General features: G+C 40.9%; 1 protein-coding gene across 2 annotated transcripts; it reads left to right on the top strand.

The window, feature by feature from the left end:
- Positions 1 to 363: 363 nt before the first annotated feature.
- gja5a (gap junction protein, alpha 5a) lies at positions 364 to 18,028 on the top strand. Of its 2 annotated transcripts, XM_078174542.1 has the most exons (3): positions 364 to 615; positions 11,249 to 11,323; positions 13,744 to 18,028. In XM_078174542.1, exon 3 carries the CDS (start codon positions 13,844 to 13,846, stop codon positions 14,990 to 14,992), a length of 1,149 nt encoding a protein of 382 aa, XP_078030668.1. In that variant the 5' UTR covers positions 364 to 615; positions 11,249 to 11,323; positions 13,744 to 13,843; the 3' UTR covers positions 14,993 to 18,028. The 2 variants fall into 2 exon arrangements, with proteins under 2 accessions (XP_078030668.1, XP_033472481.1); XM_033616590.2 differs by lacking the exon at positions 11,249 to 11,323.
- Positions 18,029 to 19,324: the final 1,296 nt, after the last annotated feature.

Here is a 19,324-nt window from a genome sequence, read left to right as displayed (position 1 = left end):
AGTGTGTAATAAACTTTTTTAAATCTAGTACTATAGGACTTTCATTGTGACAACCTGGCAACACAGACAAGAGCACAGTAAACCTGAAGGACCACACAGTAAATAAGAGCACTCTGGAAGTTTACTCTGAGCGGAATTGCCACTGATCCCAGAAAACAATTCCACTTCCCCTCCCGTTGCCGAAGAATGCTTCCCAGCAAAAAATAGAGCACCAGGGATGTAAGAAGAAAGGGGGGGGGGGGGGGGGGGGGGGGATGGGGAGGAAGAGGAGGAGATGGAGGAGGAGAGACAGAAGGGAGGGCCGTGGGGGGAAACACTCTCTTGTGATGCCCCTGCTTTTCTTCTTGTGCCCCCTGCGTGAACTAACAGTGTGGTGTTGGGACAACACTGAGCTCAGATGCCGTCCTCCAGAGCCAGCTCCTGTTGATGTTCAAAAGAAGAAGAAGAAGGTAGTCCCACCATCGCGCTGAGCCTGTGGTGGTCTGCTCACATCTCACATCGCATCATCACCTGCCATTTGTCCACTGAGTTAAAGGAAGACTTGTCTCATCAGGGGACAGATAAGGAGCCGATACTCGATCCTTCCAGACGTCCTGTCCCACAGCAGAAAAGCAGGTAAGCTTTCACAAAACTCTTGCTCAAGTGAAGGACTAAAAGGATGCAGACATTTAAGTAAACATTGTGAGCATCCTACTGCAGAACAACTATAAGCCTCTTAGCGATGAAGTCTCCTAGAGGGAGATGATATCTTCAGGGCTTGGACGATGGAATAGGTTGCCTGATGTGTGTTAGAGAGAGGTACATCTGTCACCCTGCTCGCTCTCACTCCTTTCATCTCGCTCTGTCTGTCTCCTTCTCCCTCCTCTCTGCTCATAACTCTCATAAGAGACAAATACATTCAAACAAAGTGCAGCACTGGAGACCTTAAAAACAGAGAGCCACCAGCAAAATGTGCATACTGTTTGAGGAGTTGTGAACTCTGCTGTTCATACAGAAGTTCATTAATCTGAATTGACAAACTGTGTTAGCAAAAATGTGTCAGCAAAATGGAAATGAACGCTAGAAAATGCATCAAACAGCAGAAGTAAGATGCATGCTAAAGAGGGTGAAAGCCACACACTGATAAGTCCGAGGCAATCTTTTTATCTTAAATTATATAAAGCCTTATCTCAGCAGTGGTGGGAGAGATATTCAGAGTCTTTACTTAAGTAAAAGTGTCAGTATCACAGTGTCAAGTCTTGCAACCGGAATGCTTAAGAAGTCGTAATATCAGCAATAAGTAGGGTATTTTAAGTATAACAAAAAACTACTTAGTATGCAGGTAATATGGCCGTGATCACTGTTAAGTTATTATATATTTTACCACTTGATTGTTATTACCTATGCACTGATATGTGAGAAGCATTTGCATGTTGTAGCTGGCTGTCATGAAGCTGATTCTACTTATTATATACTGATGGATAATTTAATTTAATGTGCATAGCTGACAGTGTGTCTTTTACGTGCTCATGTGGGTTTTTTGCGTCTTAATTCGAAAAATAGGAGGTAACAAATAAATGTAGTGTAGTAAAAAGCATTATTTTCTCTAGAAATGCAGATAAGTGCAAGTAAAATGTGGCTGAAATTAAAAATATTCATGTAAAGTACAAGTACCTTGAAACTAACTTACTTTCCTCCTGCAGCCCTCTTCAGAAAACAGATATATATGACTCTAGACAAGATTACAAAAACTCAAATCTCAGACAAAGCAACCTCAATATTTTTGAGTCTTTATCAGTGACATCGGCACTGACAAATAACCACAGCTGTGACATTAGCGTGAATCCCAACTCCCGGCTCAGTCGTACAAAAGACTTTATGTCGGTTCATAAACTATAACACGCTAAACAATGGTTGAGATTTGTGTGCAGACGCCTCCCAGCTAAAGATAAAAAATTAGAGGCTGACTAATCGAATGATGTTGTGTTCCTGCTAAGGATAAATTTACGTCACTGACAATGAAGATAGTCTTCAAAATAAAAAAAGATCTAAACAAGCCACGCATAAACTCTGTCACCCTCCAGAAATAGCAGCCATCCAGGAATTTCAGTCGGGAGTGTGTTAGTGAGAATTTTCCTCCATGAAACACCTTGCAGCTGTCTGGCCTGAGGGCTCCAGTGTAATGCCATATGCAGCTAAACAATAGATCATAACAGGGCTGTGGGTCTGTGTACAGTAGTGGGCAGATGAAGAGCCAGACAGCCATGTAAGGTAGCAGGCAGCACATCGGCCCGCAGGCTTCTGCTGCTGTGACTGATATATGGCAGCCCAGATCCATTCTGGCCTGGAAGCAGAGGCAACAGGTGACTCACATGAGTGGGAAACTCTCCCCCTTGCTCATTTCGCTTCAGAGCCACTTTGTAGGTCACACTAACTGACCCCTCCACCACGCTAACACCACTAAACTTAAACACACTCAGCTTTGATCGCAATCCTGGCACACTTGGGAGAGATAGGCACGCCACTCCTGCAGTCCAGTTGCTGCAGTGCATGCTGGGATTAACCACACGTGTTGAAGTTCAAGTTTAAAAGCCATGCTTCGTAAATAATGCGTGCCTTTTAAGCTTTGACACGTATGAGCAAATAAATACACCTCACTTATTTCCATTACTCACTCCATTATTCCCTAAATAACCTTATGAAATGGCTCCAATCACCCAGAGAGCAAAAATAACAATCACCGAGCTGAATAACCGCAGCCCGGGTATGTTTGGCATCCTGCATGCAGGTCTGTTGATGTCAGCTGAGACTGATGCAACAAGTGTATAAATGTGTTAGCACAGAGCAGTGGTATGGCTGGTTTGACATTTTCCTCGTGCTCCGCTGTGAGCACCAACGTTGCTGAGCTGTCACAACACTGCAAAGTGAACTGTTACCGGCAAATATATTTTGGTTGTGGAGCTCCTGGCAGGAGGTTTTTGTTTGGGGTCATTTAATATCAGCTGTGATGTTGAGGTTATCTCCCGTAGTGGCTTGGTTAGAGAGCCTCTTTTTCAGGAGAGAAAAAACATTTATAGAGTCAGATAACTAACAATTGAGCCAAAAACCTTACAGAAATCACACAAGACTTCATATAATAAATCTTTAGTATCTCCAAGGGAAGTAAATGATTCTTGCTTGAGGGAAATTTGCAGTTCATATGCTCAATACCTGAAACTATTTCTTCCGAGATCAGTGCGTACATACAGTATGGAATATCTAAGGTTACGTAGTTATATATTGTCCAAGATTTAAATGAGAGAACATAATAATGATAATAATTATCATGAAATAAAAATTCATTTTATTTTTGATAAAGCAGAACCCGATTCTCAGATGAAACTGCTCACTAGCCATTGAAATTCTGGTTAAATCAATGTGTGTCAAGTAAATTAAGGCAGTTATTCATGAATTTAATTGTGATTGTTCAGTGAACTGGCTGTGAAAAATATGAACTTAGAAGTATAGATGGATTGAAATTTATGGACTTGGAAGGGGGTCTGGATAGTATATCAATGTTTTTATTTAGTCACTTTTTATTATCTCTGATATAATATTTGCTGCCTCGTTGAGGGTTTTTGTGTGAGTGTTTTGTTTTAATTTATTTGCGCTGTCTTTATTAATTTGCATAGTGCATTATTAGTTATTTACTTAGGTTACACCTCACAATGGTGTCTCACATCTTGGAAAAAAAATTGTTAAAACATTTTATAAGAAAAAAAAGAAGAAAGTTGGCGAAACATGATTAAGAGTTTTTAGTATAGTCAAACACTTAATTTTGAAAAACCAAAAAGTGCAAAACTTTTGGGGTCGACAGGTGCATAGGAGAAGACCATGGGCCAACTATCATTGAACAAATAATTTCTGCACTCTGTCTGCTACACATGCAAGAGAAGGAAATGTATTGGGAATAAGAACAATGTTTCAGTAAGGACTGGGAGAGACGAGGCAACCTGTGACTCCGAAAAATTCTATGGAAATGAATAGCGTTTTTTTTTTTTTTTTAATTAATCCATTTTAATGTAATCCTTTGTTGTAGGCCCAAAGAAATTCTTACATTCTCTAAATGTAAAAATGTGAAGCCTATACACAGAATTTAAAAAAAAAAAAAAAAAGTTAAACATTTTGTCACCTACATCTACGGCCTGGCGCCTTCTCCTCTAAATGTTGCTTGGGTCATGTTTAAATGAGCCTCAATAGTGGTGGCTAGTCTTGAATCTCTGTAGCGAGGCTAGCTATGGACTCCAAATCCAAAAATGTAAAAGTCTCAGACAAAAATAGAGACATTAATAATTGGTGGACAGATTCATTTGCTTTCACCACCAACTCTTACCAAATGTGACAAGCCACCTTGTGCTAAAACATATCAATGAATGCCTGTTTAGACCTATTAGTAATGTTGATAGGCTTTTTTAGTCTGTGTTACCTTCATAATAAGACTCAAATATGTTTTGCGGCTCGAGATATATATTTTTTTAATTTTTATTTTTGGTTGAAAATGGCTCTTTTGATAGTAAAGGTTGCTGACCCCTGACCTGTGAGAGCCAGTCAGGTCCCACTGCAGATTTACATCACTCATTAAGTCAAGTACCATAGTGATCACAGCTTGGCACCATATGCCTACAATTAAAAGTACAGGTAATATTGTACACAAAATGAACTTTATACTGGCTAAAATGCATTTAGTAATAATAAAGAAAACTACCATACGCAGATAATAATATACAATACACAGATAGGTGTTTATAATATATGAAAAAAAAGAAAAATCGGGTTGGAGTTTAGAATTAGAAAGAAAATGTAATTGTATGAATATAAAGAAGCCAATAAAGAAGAAATACAGCCACAAACATCGCCTGTATTCAAATTGTCTAAAATAGATGGTGTATCAGAGAAATCACAGACAAAAAATTATAGCACCACCCTTTTAAGGAGCTTACAATACAAACCTTTGGATGACAAGGTCAAAACCTTAAAAGAAAAACAGCACCAGACACAAATATTTAGATATTAATCATGTAATAAATTTCTTAAAAATGCATTTTTTGCTATTCTAATCCACTCACAGCAGAGATAATGCAGCCATACAGTTCAAATACACATCATTTATTCTGATGTGGAACACATATGGGGCCGTGTAGCTATTAAAATACCCTACATCAGAATCTCCTGAGGCCAGCCGCCCAAATTTGGCTCTCCACAATTTTTTTTAGAATCTAACTTCGGGCCCCTCCAATGTGAGCCTGTGTGGCTCAATATGTCAAATAGAATTTTCTAGGAAATAAATGACTTCTCTAACTGTGTTTTACTTTCTAATGTAACGATTAATTAGTATGTCAGGTAATGCAGTTTTTAAGCCGGCATGTTGAGATCATTTGTGAGATTGCTGAGAAATTTACTCCTCTCACACACACATAATAACACTATTGTACTTAATGCCCAACACCGCTGCAACCCTTTTTCCTGCACCAATGTAAACATGTTCCATTAAAGAAAAACAGGCCGGGAAAATGTATACCTCACCATCTAATCGTCTTTGTGTTTATGGGGACAGTGCAGGGCGGGCAGTGTATCCTGGTCCTCGATGAGGATCCAGAGTCTGTCAAACAGGGCTTAGCGCTGAAAGGTGCAGATCACTGGAGGAATGTTTAAATCAACCCTGCCCCCTGTTGTTCCTGGCCCGTGGATACACTGCAGGCTGAGGGGAACCAGCTAGTGTTTAAACAAAAGGACTCAAATAGAGAAGAGAGATTTAATCATCAGTGCTTTGTCTGAGATTTAAAACTAAAGACTACATTGATGTATCTCTGCACTCTTATGACTCAGTTAAAACTATACTCAATGATTCTGCGAGATACATAAATCTGACACCGTTACTCCATACGCCAGCAATAAAAACACAACTTAATGATCCTATAAAACTTCATCCAGGGGTTTTCTCCAGCTCAAGGCGCTGCCACAGTCCCAACTGATTCTTGAACCAGAGTCACTGCCCTCTAAGGCAACACTGAGGCAGGCCCAACACACTGGAGGATTAATTGTGTTGCAGGGGAGAGAAAACACACAGCATTTATTCCTGTTGCTCGGCAGCGAGTCGCAGCAGCAGCTGTCACTTCACAGTGATGCAGTTTAGTAGCTGCTATTTCTCTCTTCACGTCTCTGAGCTGCCTGGCTGCTATCCAGTCTGACTCAGTTTCAGTTCTTGCTCTGGAAAGCTAAATACAACCACGTTCAGTTAGTGCGTTTTAAAGGAATACTTCACCCCAAAATGATAATTTGTGTATCAACTACTCGCCCTGTGTTACCTTGAATTCGTGATTGTTTTCCTTGCATGCCTCCGTGGTGAATGTAAGAATCCAGTACCTTCCAAATACATTCATTTTTGGTAAAACTTTACAGTTTAAATCTCTTGGTTGTTCATTGGCCAGAGGTTTTGCTGTCGCTCACACGCGCTTGTCACTTCCTGGCCAATGAATGAGCTGTAAGGCGGAAAGCCGAGTTCTGACCAAAGAGTTCAGACCAAAGATTCACAACGAGACAAGTTGAAACATGCACCTACTTGCAATGCACCGTTCTGCAAAGTTCTAAAAACCTGCCGGTTCATGCCGATGCAACTAGATGAGATGGTGTATCATAACTTTCTGTACTTCTGTTCTGATTTTCAGCTTTTCAGGCTTATTTTGGGCTGAATATAATTTGTAGCTTCTTGAAATATGAATGAGGATAGTGATAGTGAGATACTGGCTGCAGCTGCATTTGTAGGAGTGACAAAACGGCGAAAACCATAAACAAAACTGGCATCAGATACAGAGGGCTCGGAGGGGACGGAGCAGCTATCGCAGCAAGCAAACATGCCAACCATGGCCATTTTGAATTGATCCTGAAACTTCACTACCATTGGCTAATAGGTGATGTGCCTTACGTTCCAAAACCAGCCGTCAGTGATTTGACCAGCGGAGTTGTAGGTGACACCATCAGCCGGCTTGAGTCGAGCTCAGACGGCCAGTTCACACCACTGCAACTTTTCTCTGCAACGTTCTAAAACGGTTTCGTCTTGTCGCGAATCTTTGGTCAGAACTGGGCTTAAGTGTTTAAATAGTAAGACTTTAGCAAAAAATACATGTGTTTGGGAAGTACTGAGCATACAACAGGATAAATGGGACTTCGATTATACTGTATGACTTAAGCAAGGGTTTGTAAGTTTGAATCAGTTTGACCCATATTTGGTGCCGTTAAACGTGGCCCCCTTTAGATTTGGTTTAGATTCTTTGTTTACTGTGGAGGCATCCCAGAAAGGCAAAGTTTTCTTCACATATTCAATGTAACGCAGGTTGAGAATTGCTCCCCAAGTGATCATTTTGTAGGTGAAGAATCCCTTTAAGTTTGAGTTGACACTGAAGTGGTGAAATGACTGTAGCTCTTGGCTGCAATTCATACGGACTCTACTTTCCTGCTTAGTTTATCATAATATCTCTCTAACACTTAATACTTTGTTTCCATGGAACTCTCCCCAACACTCCTCCTCTGTGCAGGACACACACACAAACACACTCAAACACACTCACAGACAGACTCAGATATAACGTCAAAGAGAAATAACTCAGAGGTGCATAATACCCCACTTGCGCAGTTCACCGTTCTGAATACCTTCTAACCTGATTGTCCATTACTCTGCCACAGAGATTATAAACAAATATGACAGCCATGATGGTCTACAGGCAAACCAGACCGCTCAGCAAAGGGCACAATGTATCCTAGTAAATCCATGGTTATTGCCAGAGAGCCAACAGGAGCATAGGTATGATAGACAGCCAACAGCAAAAGGTGCTTTCACAGTCACAGAGGTTCATTGGAATATGTGGGCTGTAACCTATCTGCCTCCCACTGCCTTTAATACCTTGTTCCTTTTGTCCTTCGGAAATCATATTGTTTGAGATTGCTTCCTCTGAGAACAGGAAAGCAGTCGAGGGAAGGAGAAAGAGACTGAGACCGTTGCCTGTCCCCAGCTGATCTGGAGTCCACTTTGTCTTTTGTCTAAAGCTCCCATTCCCACAACTGTGAATGGATACTTGTGTGTGTACTGCTTTACTTTGAGAATTTCTACTTTATATCACTTTGTACTTTTAATCCTACACATGTGAGTGATAAATGTAGTACATTTTTTCAACCTCACATACAAAGCATCATCTTCTAAAATCAGATTTTTAGCCTTGATAGCAGCATGGTTTGGTCCATCCACTTTGGCTTGGACTAAAATATCGCAAGGAGTGTTGGATGGAGGTTCTTTAAATCTTGTGTAGACATTCATGGTGCCCAGAGGATGAATCCTACTCATGTGAGTGATCGACTGAACTTTCATCTAGCTTTGCAAAGGGTTTTGAGACAGTTGTTTCAACAACAGGCCATGAAATTTGATGTAGACATTCAAGTTAAGTCAGTTTTATTTATATAGCTCAATATCACAAATCACAAATTAGCTTAAAGGGGCATTCATGCTCCCCTCAGGATGAATTGTAATAACTTTGGTGATTCCTTAACTTGTCACCTAGCCAATTTTATCCCCTAATACTTTATTATTATATAAGAAGAGGAAGTACTTTATTGATTTCCAAGGGGAAATTGAATCTTTTCACTCTATAGTATATACACACAACCTCAAAATACACACAAACAGGACCTGTACATGCATTAAATGGGGGGATGTCAGGGCAGGGGGGCTACCTCAGGCGGGTGCCTTGGGCAGTTGGGGGTTTGGTGCCTTGCTCAGGGGCGCGTCGGCAGTGCCTTCAGCTACCACTTCACGCTCCATTCTTGGTCCGTACAGGGACTTGAACCAGCAACCCTCCCGTTCCCAAGCCCCTATGGACTAAGTTACTGCTGCCCCAAATAATATTCTTTATATTAAGACAGTATACAGTATTACAGTATTTAGCAAATGTTATCATGCTTGTACACTGGACTGTAAATGTAATAAGCATTGTGTCAATCTGACATTAGCATGTTAGCACTTTCAATAGACACAGCAGTGCTTTGAGTTGAATGCTACACAGAGCCACCTGCACACTGTAAACTCTTTGTCTTGTTTATAGATCAAGCTAACAAAAGCTGTGTGAAGCTGACCAGCTACAACATTAAAATGCTGATGACATGTTAAAGGTAAAGACCACTATGCAGGCGACTGTAAGCAGGATTGCCAGCAAAAGTGAAAGTCAACCACAGCCTTGGCACTTTGCCTTGCTATGTTTGTGTTTGTGTCTGTGGTTTTTTGTAGCTTGGAGCTCTTGGATGCCTGCTGCTTACGGTCTGACACCTGGTCGCTACCTTTCACCTGTGCACTGTACCCGACAACAACCCGAACACAGCAAAATAAGGAGAAAAAAGCAAAATACACTGCCACGCAGTTCTAGTGGGTCATAAGTGATAATTGAGAGGGTTTACGTTTAAATCTATATATTGTTGTTGTTTTTTTTTTGTTTGTTTGTTTTTTAGGAAAATTTGTTTGTTTGTTTTTTAGGAAAATCCTGCATAGCATACTGTTAGTGCATCATTGACTGTTTTACCTTTGACACATTGTAAGGGAGTAAAAACTGAAAAGATTTCTGGGGGGGAAGGAGCATGGAGGCCAGCAATAAACATTTTTGTCCTAAATATAAGCATAATAACAATTTTTTTCACCATTACTAATAAAAACAACAAAAATAAACATTGTACTCACTGTTGCTTTTGTAAAATGTAGCATGTTTCATCATGAAAATCCCCTCTGCTGAAAATGGTATGAGTGTACATGACAGTGGGGGGAAAAAATGCACCATTTCTGTGAGCAGGCCTGAGTACGTTTACTTGAATTATGAACATTTTGAATGTAGCAGAATATTTTTACATGGTGATATTGCTGCTAAAGGATCTGGATATCATCGTTCCACACCGGTGACCGGTTGGCACACCCTCACTCCTTTTTAAGTTTTCATATTTAACGAGTCAAGGAAAAGATTAAAAATAAAGACATTGTTTTACAAAAGTAGTTTTGTCATCACATTGATTTAATGACCATATTATGTACTTGATGGAAACATTTAGAGGCGTGTCATTATTCAAATAATGACACTGTCACAAAGGTTGACTCTGAATTAGTCCAGGGGGAGATGTATTGTTAGTGGGGTCTGCACAGGTGAGGAAAGCCTGTTGTCAGTGTTCGCTGATAAGAACACGGCCGTTCAGTAACGTGTACCTCCTGCTATTGTGCTGGTTGGACTCTCACTCCCTTCCTCCTCCAGCTCTCTGCCTGTTTGTGATTTACTTCCAGTAAAGATCATCAGCCTTATCCAAGGAGGGCTTAGAGCCAGTTCCCTGAGTGGGACGAGGACCCGCTTCACTTACTCATGATCCAACTGGTCTCCAACTGTGACCAGTCTGACGTTAGCGGGAATTAGATGGTGCATGCTGGAAAGCAAGTGTCACACCAAACTTTCCTGCACTATGCATCGGAGTATGAGCCTTGTGTGTGGACAGAGGTCGAGCGTTTCCTCTCCCACATGTTCTCATAGGGGTGTTTTGCTTCCCGCCTCTTCATGCTTCACAGATAAAGAGCACAACTCTCTGATTTTCCATCTTATTGCCATATATATACTTCATAGAGTCACTGAGGGAGGGAGAGAGACAGACTGAGGGTCATTTAGACCATCTCTCTCTCACACATAACTAGTGTCAGTGTCAGCCAGTCAAGTCACAGCCTTCCACAGTGGACTACACAATGGGAGTAACTTATTATGGAAGCAACTGCTCATGGATTACACTTGGAAGGAGATGAGAGGTGGTAAGAGAGAATATTATCTCGCTGTTTGGCTTTTTTAACACTCTGTGATTGTAGTGATTATTCTGTATATCCTACCTGGCTCACCATTAAAATAACAGTTTGTCTTAACACACAGCTTTTGAGGAATGTGTACCATGTTTTCTATACGCTTGCCAAGTAGGGCAGTAACTTTAGACGTGTGACATGTTGGAAAAACCTGTCAAACTGTTACTTTCAGCCCTCCTTCCTTACAGTATGTTATAAATCGTTTGTCTCTGATGTCTAATTGCATAGTAAAAGCTGCCAGCAGGCAAAGGGACACAGTGCATTTAGATGTCGGAGGTCGCCCCTCGATAGAGCTTGATGGGTTTTCTTAACCCTTCAATGATGGAGGTCAGTTATTGCGCTCATAAAGCTGTCTGGTGAACTGCCTTATAGGGTCATTCTCGGCGGAGACTCGCCAGCTTGTCGCTGCCATGTTTGGGTCTCACCCAACTCTCACTAATGCTGCAGGTGAAACCACACACACACACACACACACACACACACACACACACACAGAAGGATAGATGGGGAGATCTGATTGACGCTCACAGATAGATCCAGATTGCAGCCTGTGGGAGGTTTTCATTACCACAGAGAGGACAGGGGACATGCTGTGCTGTCGTTGTGAGTGAGGTCTGCTGGTCATGATCCAGAGGCAAGATAGTGTCCGTGCAGGTCACAGCATTAAAAGGACAAAGTCTCCCAGCTTTGACTTACCCAGTGGTGGCCTGTTACCCTCTCTGACTGTCTGTCATACGTAATTTGGAGCTGGACATGAGGAATGCAAACACACACATAGCGTATTATTGAATCATTTTTCTTTAAACAACCCTCTTTATTTACTTTTACATGACTCCCAAACTTCCTCTCCCTCTAACTCACCCTCTCATGGGAAAATGGTTGTTCTCATGCCATGGTGTCCAGTCCTCAAGCAATTCACAAGCTATTTTTACACACACGATGCCACACACATGCCCAGGTCATTTCATCTGTAGGAAAATCCTCCTGAGACCCAGCAATTCATATTTGTGCGCTGTGGGGAACATGCCACTGAGGCCTTTATTTCAAACACAATACACGCAGGCAGTTTGAGCCCTGGTGTGCTGTGAAACAGACTTCCTGGGCCTTCTAGTGATGTAGCACACATGGAGGTAATGGCAGTAAGGGAGATAAGTGATGAAGATATACTGTTTTTGTTCCTCATAATGATGTTGATTTTTATTTATGAGAGTTTTAACTATATCACAATAAGTTTTTCAAAGTGAATTTTAATGTTAAGCCTTTCAAAATACACATTTTAACACATGTCATTTGTTGGGGACAGTTGCTTTTCTCATTTCAACCATTACAGGAGAGCACTGAAGGAGGCGGAAAAGATTTTGTAAATATTACCAAGGAAGGGTCAGACATGTAGATTACTTGCCTTGATAACACACACCAACATGCACACATATGCACACACACACTAAGTAAAACCAGTGAAAAGCAGGTACAACAGTGTGTTACAGGGATGTCGTTTATTTGGAGGCCAACACAGAAGTTAACATTGAAAAGCCAATGGGATTTTTTTGGGGGGGATTTTGGGTTATTGCAAAGAATAATTTAATTTGATTTGATCTAATTTGATTTGATCTGATTTAATTTAATTTAATTTAATTTAATTTAATTTAATTTAATTTAATCTTATTTTATTTTTCATTCATTTTTATTTTATTTTATTTTAATTTAATTTAATTTAATTCATTTCATTTAACCAGGAAATCCCATTGGGATTGAAAATCTCTTTTACAAGGCAGACCTGGCCGAGCAGCAGCCAATCAGAACACATTTAAAATGCAACATATAATACAAAAATCCACAATAAAACAACAACTATTAAACCATAGTGGCCTCTCAAAAAAAATGCTCACATGTCTCTATCACCACATTTTCTTTATAATGCCCTTAAAATTCATCAATGGTTGCAGTGTTTCCAATTTTAAATCTTTTTGAAGATTGTTCCATGTCCAAGGTGCAGAGTAGGAGAACGCAGTTTTTCCCAAATCTGTTAAAACCCAGGGTACATAAGCTCCTTGGCAAACAAAAGCTTGTGATACTTTCACTTTCTGTTCAGCAAGATAATCTTAACAAATAAACACACTTTTTAAAAAAAAAAAAAAAAAAAAAGAAGCCTAAATGCAATCGCCAGAAGTGAAAAGCTAACATTAGACTATAAACAAACAGCATCACAGTGGCATGACTCCAACGTCACCACCAAATCGAGGCTGTAAATCGATGTTCAGCATGGAGACATTCTGGAGTCCTGTTTAGCCACGTAATAGCAATGGTGTTGCCACGTTATGGCTTCAGAATTTATGGGTGGGCTTTTTACTGACCTATTTTATGTAAACAAAAACAAACAAACAAATAAACAAAAAAAAACAAAGCATGAAAGACCTTAGTTAAGGCATCTAACCAAAAACCCATTCAAAAAACCCATTGATGTCAAGACACGGGAACCAGGAGCGCTAAAATGCTAACTCATATCTAGGTTTTAGGACTCATCCCTGCAGCACTCTTTACCTTTTACATTACATTACATACATTACATTTCTTAGATGAGAATTTATTCATGTAATGTATTGTACCTTTTTGTGGAGAAGACTGACCTGATGTCCTCCAGAAGGGACATTAGAAAACAAAAATACATTTCTGAGAAAAAAAAAAAAAATCTTTGTGATGTTTCTTACACCCCAATTACTCAACTTACATAAAAATATATTATATAAATATATTATAGAAACCTTATTTCTTCCATGTCAGAGGAACTGCAACTGTCTATGACTGATCTGTCTGTATTTCTCTTTTTTCCTTTACCCCCTCTGTGCTCCGTCTGTTCTCCCCCTCAGTAACTTCATCTTTCCACCTCTAGTGCACCCTCCATCCGCCCTTCCTCTCCTCCCTCTCCAGTCTTTGTATCTCAGGTGTGTGTTTGTCCTGTGAGCAGTGATGGGGGACTGGAGTCTCCTGGGAAATTTCCTAGAGGAGGTCCAGGAACACTCCACCTCAGTCGGGAAGGTCTGGCTCACTGTCCTCTTCATCTTCCGCATCCTGGTGCTGGGCACAGCAGCCGAGTCCTCGTGGGGCGACGAGCAGAGCGACTTCCTGTGCGACACTCAGCAACCCGGTTGCACCAACGTTTGTTATGATAGCGCCTTCCCCATCGCCCACATCCGCTACTGGGTGCTGCAGATCGTTTTTGTCTCCACGCCATCCCTCATCTACATGGGCCATGCCATGCACATTGTGCGCAGGGAGGAGAAGCTGCGCAAGAAGGAGCAGGAGGAGAGGGAGGAGAGAGGGGAAGGCGGAGGAGACCTGGAGGAGGAGAAGGAGTACCTCCAGCAGAAGGAGAGTGGAAAAACAATGACGTCTGATGGGACTGGCCGTGTTCGCCTAAAAGGAGCGCTGCTGCAGACTTATATCCTGAGCATCCTGATCCGCACAGTGATGGAGGTGACATTTATTGTGGTGCAGTACATGATCTATGGGGTGTTCCTCAGGGCCTTGTACCTGTGCAAGGCCTGGCCCTGCCCCAACCCTGTCAACTGCTACATGTCCCGACCCACAGAAAAGAACGTCTTCATCATCTTCATGCTGGTGGTGGCCGGTGTGTCTCTGCTGCTGTCTGTGTTGGAGCTCTACCACCTTGGTTGGAAGAGCGCCAGGAAGTGTCGCCAAAAGATGATGCAGAAGAGCAAACACAGAGCTGTGACTGTGGCCGTGTCCACAGACTTGGAGCCAAACAGCCCACCTCGGCCCTCGGCCTCCTGCACCCCACCCCCTGACTTCAGCCAGTGCCTGGCAGCCCCGAGCTCCATGAACCCCATGACCTCTATGGCCTCTCATCCCTTCAACAACAGGATGGCGCTGCAGCAGAACTCTGTCAACTTGGCCACCGAGCGGCATCACAGCTGCGACAACCTAGAGGACGAGGAAGACTTCTTGAGGATGAGATACGACCAAGCGCCCACAGAGCTGCCCAACAGCTGCTCCCCGTCACCTCTGCTGCACTCCGGCTACATGAAGGACAAACGCCGCCTGAGCAAGACCAGCGGGAGCAGCAGCCGGGCTCGCCAGGATGACCTGGCAGTATAGACTCACAACCAGAAAGAGTAGCTGGCGAGGGGAGACGAGGAGGAACTGAACCTTCAGGACCAACAGTAGGAACAGAAAGATCAGTTTAGGAAGAAGTTGAAGCGGTCAGAATGTGAGCCAAGATAATTATGCAAACTCTGGCACTGAAGCTTGACACATAACTACAGAGGATGAACTAAATGAGACACTGAGATGTGTGAGTGGACCACGTAAGCTTGACATGCATGAGCTCTGTGAGCAGATAGTGTTTGTGAACCAATCTGTCCGCCGAGCTCAAAAAACCAAACTGCAAAAGAAAAATAATTTTGAAATGAGAACAGGGTAACAGGTGTGACACCTGGCTATTGCACATTTTATGTTAGAGTTGAACCGTTAAAGCCAAAAACTAAGAGAGATGAAGAGATTATTAAGTGAGAATGACATGATGCTTTATTTGAGATGATTCAGAGAAAAAACATTTCATTAGAAACCAAAATATGAAACACGTCTAACTATTCAATTAATTGGATTAATCATATGATCAGGTTGTGACTATAGCAGAACCAACTGTTTTCTCTTTCCTGCTGCAAAAAAAATAGAGATGCATCTAGAGAAACCAAGAACTTAAAGGTACAGTGAGTAGGATTTAGTGGCATCTAGTGGTGAAAACTGCAGATTGCAGTCAGATAAAAATTTTGCACACTGAGGGCCAAATTCACAAAAGGATTGCGTGGCTTTTGCGGCCGCTAAACCGGTAAAAATGGAGCAAACAGATACCGTCTAATTCACAAAGCACGCGCAGAGGGTGAAATGCTCCACTAACTGCGCTGCCAAGCAGATTGCGTCTTGGTGGTCTGGTGTTATTTATACGTATTTAAATGAGGTAATATGCATATATTTGGCGCAAAAATTGCCCCTTTCAATGCAAATGAGCCTCATTGATAAATAACGTCTAATTCACTAACACCAGCGCTAATAGCCACACGCAGTTTGAGTGAAGTAAATAACATCTTTAGAAAGCTGGTGCAAACTGGGCGCTCCTCTGTGGAAGCCTCTCGCCCAGACTTTCCAGTGATCGTGGCAGCAGTGATCGTCTGTTAAATCAGTCTGTAAATAATATTTTGACATTATTATTATAATCATTATTACTTTAATGGCATCCGAAGATATTGATGCGTTGAACAGGTGACAGTCTGCAGTCGTTCTCAAAACGCACTTCTGTCACGCACTTCAAAAGCAACTTTCAATCATTTATTTTATGAAACGGGGGAAACAAACGTGAACAAAAAATGTTCCATAATTCATATTAAATTCAAAAGATAACGAAAAAACAGCTACAAGTGAGAGGGAATAGTGATAAAGTGGTCAAACTTGGTCAAATCCATAGCCTCAACCCATCCGACACTGTTAGACTGACTCACCAGCAGACATCACTACATGAGGGTATACAGTATTCAGTACTTTGCCAAACAAAGTCTGCCATTGTTCTGCCACGGTGTTCTTGGCGCAAAGCCAGCATTTATACTTTGCCATGTGTGGCTTATTGCAATCAGGGGCAAATCAGGGGCAAACTGCACTCAGCTGCCAAACTTTGTGGGCGTGTTTGTGCTGGTATATCATTAGCGCAATATCCTTTGTGAATAGGACATTAAGACGGAGCAAACTGCGGGTACAAGTGAAGTGCAATTCAAGGTGCTATCAGCGGCCGCAGTTCATTCTTTGTGAATTTGGCCCTGAGTCTGTTTTTTTGTCTGAAATTGTTGCACGTCTAAAAATTAATATGAATTTTTAATTTATGACTCAGTGTGCAAAGGCCTTTAGAATTCCTCCAGTGTTAATGTTAAGGGAGGTTTATACCAGGAGCCAAATTATCCGTAGTGCTCTCTTCCTCTCCAACAAACAGACCCGGCAATTTAAAACGATAAATACACTGAATAAAGCACATTATAAAATCTGTTTTCCGATGCTGTTAAGCTCGTTGCAGAGAGGCTGCTAACTACAGTGGCTGACATGAAAATGCAAATGGCCCTATCTAGAGCCAGTGTTTGGTTTGTCCATTCTGTGCTACTGTAGAAACAACATGGCCGACTTCATGGAAAAGGACCGGCTCTGTATCTAGATATAAATGGCTCATTATAAGGTAACGAAAACACAATGATTCTTATTTTCAGGTGATTATACACTAAAGAAAACATAATCATTATACTATATCTCAAGTCTGCCAATTAATCCCCCATAATCCTACACACTGGACCTTTAATATGCAAAAAACTGTGAAGCTTGCCGGTTTATAAATTGGAAGTTTTCATGCAGTGCATTTACAGTGAATTTCGGTAAAGTGCCTTAACAACTGTGGAAGATATATCTCTTTCCATTTAATATGTTTTCTATGTATATTTTTTCCAAAAGCCATGTCAGAGACTGTAAACGTATATAAAGCCATCTGTTGACCTGCAAACCTGATTGCACTACACCTGCAAGTCAACAAACATAAAATGTAACTCAAGAATAATCACTTTACAACCACATCTAGATAAAACGTGTGAGTAAAACTGTATTCATTAGTTATATATCTGACAGGAGCCTTTGTGTACACATTGAGAGAATGTAGCTTGTTTTAGGATTTTTCCCTTTGGAAGGGATTCAAGGAAAAAGAGAAAAGAGGTCCTGCTTGGATGCTGTTATGAGGAGATCCGGCCACTGGGTGGCAGCATTGCATTTAAGTTTTTCAGTTTCTCTCCTGGAGCCTTGTGCAACAAATTGTGAATTTGTCCCTATGCAATGTATGTTTCCGTTGATGTCTTTGAATGTATTATATTTGATTTTATTGGTGTCTTGTTCTTACTATATGCAGGATAATTGTACAGGTTGTATAATACAGCAGTTCGTAAATGAACATCCTCTGCGACTGGGGGTTTCATCCTATAGACTTTCTCCTACAGCGAATTTAAAACACAGAAATCTTGTCTATGTTTTTGGTTTTTTCACACTAACCTTTATGCAATAAATGTCATCACTATCCCATCACAAATAATAAACCATCATCCGTACAATATGCTCTATTGTCCTCAAGGTGTGTGATTGATTCTAGCACTCATTGGATCATTCTGTAACATCAACACTTAGAAATGTGTTTAGAGAGTTTACATTTAGACCAACAGATCAAAACTGTGAAGTGCTGTAAACTAAAGCATAAGTGGAAATGAGGAAGATGAGATAAAGAAGGGCACAAATAGATGAAGGGTTTCCTGCATTTTTAGATCAGTATCCTACCACTTGCATCTCCCAGTCTGTTCTCACCAGAGAGGACCTGCAGGAGACAGACTGGAGAGGATATGCAGTATTTACACAAACAAAGACTGTCTCGCCATCTCTGCCAGGAAGCTCAGCGCTAATATCCAACTTGGTCTGTCACAAGCTGAGTGGGAAAGTGTGTTAGATGCTGCCATTTTGTTTGTTGCAAATCAGATTCACCCCTTTGCAAAGTTACCCTCATTTCATCATCACTGTATAAGATTATGCTACGGCATAATGTATGGCATATATTTAGGAGCAGTGTGATGACTCCACATAACTGCTCAGTAAAATCTTTTCTCTGTAAATCACCCAGGAGCAAAGCTGAGATGTTTTTATGCACTTGGAGGGATACTTGCTGTCTGCTCTCCTTATTGATTTAAAAATGTAGCCAAGATGAACATTCAAGATGGAAAATGCTTCTCAGATTTCAGTTTCCAGTCTCTTAGCTTTTTGTTTTGGAAAAAGAAAATGCATAAACCTGAATGAATTTTGATTTAATCGACGGACACCACATGGCTTACAAATTAGAAGAATCTGCATTCAGGATGAGAGGTGGGAATTATTCAGTGGTGAAAGAAGCTTTCAGATTACTTAAAAAGTTAAAAGTAAATAATTTCAGCTGAGTATATGCAGCAAAATCTCCCTATCATTCCTGATACATTGACCCGTAGCAGCTATTTTGTTACTGTTTTAAGTGTATAATAAACAAAAATAAAAGACAGAATAAATTCAAAATAATATATGAAGTGCAAAATACATCATTATGGAAACCCTGAGAGGTAAGTTTGTTTCAGGTGACTTATTTTCTAAGTTTGATCTATTTTTTTTCTCCTGTGTTTATGACTTAATCAAAGGATGGAAAAATGTGTGCCAGGGTAAATTTTCTATGTTCCTTAAACAATAATCTTGATACAGGAGGGAACAGGTTTTTCATTTAAAGAAAATCCGATTAGCAACAATTAAAAAATATTCTAAACCAAAAGAAAGACATGACTGTAATATTGTATAACTTGCTAACACACAATATACCTTGTGTTTAGAGGGAATGGAGAAATT

Source organism: Epinephelus lanceolatus, chromosome 14, assembly GCF_041903045.1.
Source record: "Epinephelus lanceolatus isolate andai-2023 chromosome 14, ASM4190304v1, whole genome shotgun sequence".
NCBI lineage: Eukaryota > Metazoa > Chordata > Actinopteri > Perciformes > Serranidae > Epinephelus > Epinephelus lanceolatus.
Note: the sequence above shows the minus strand (reverse complement) of the source record. Positions and strands in the feature narration are given on the sequence as shown.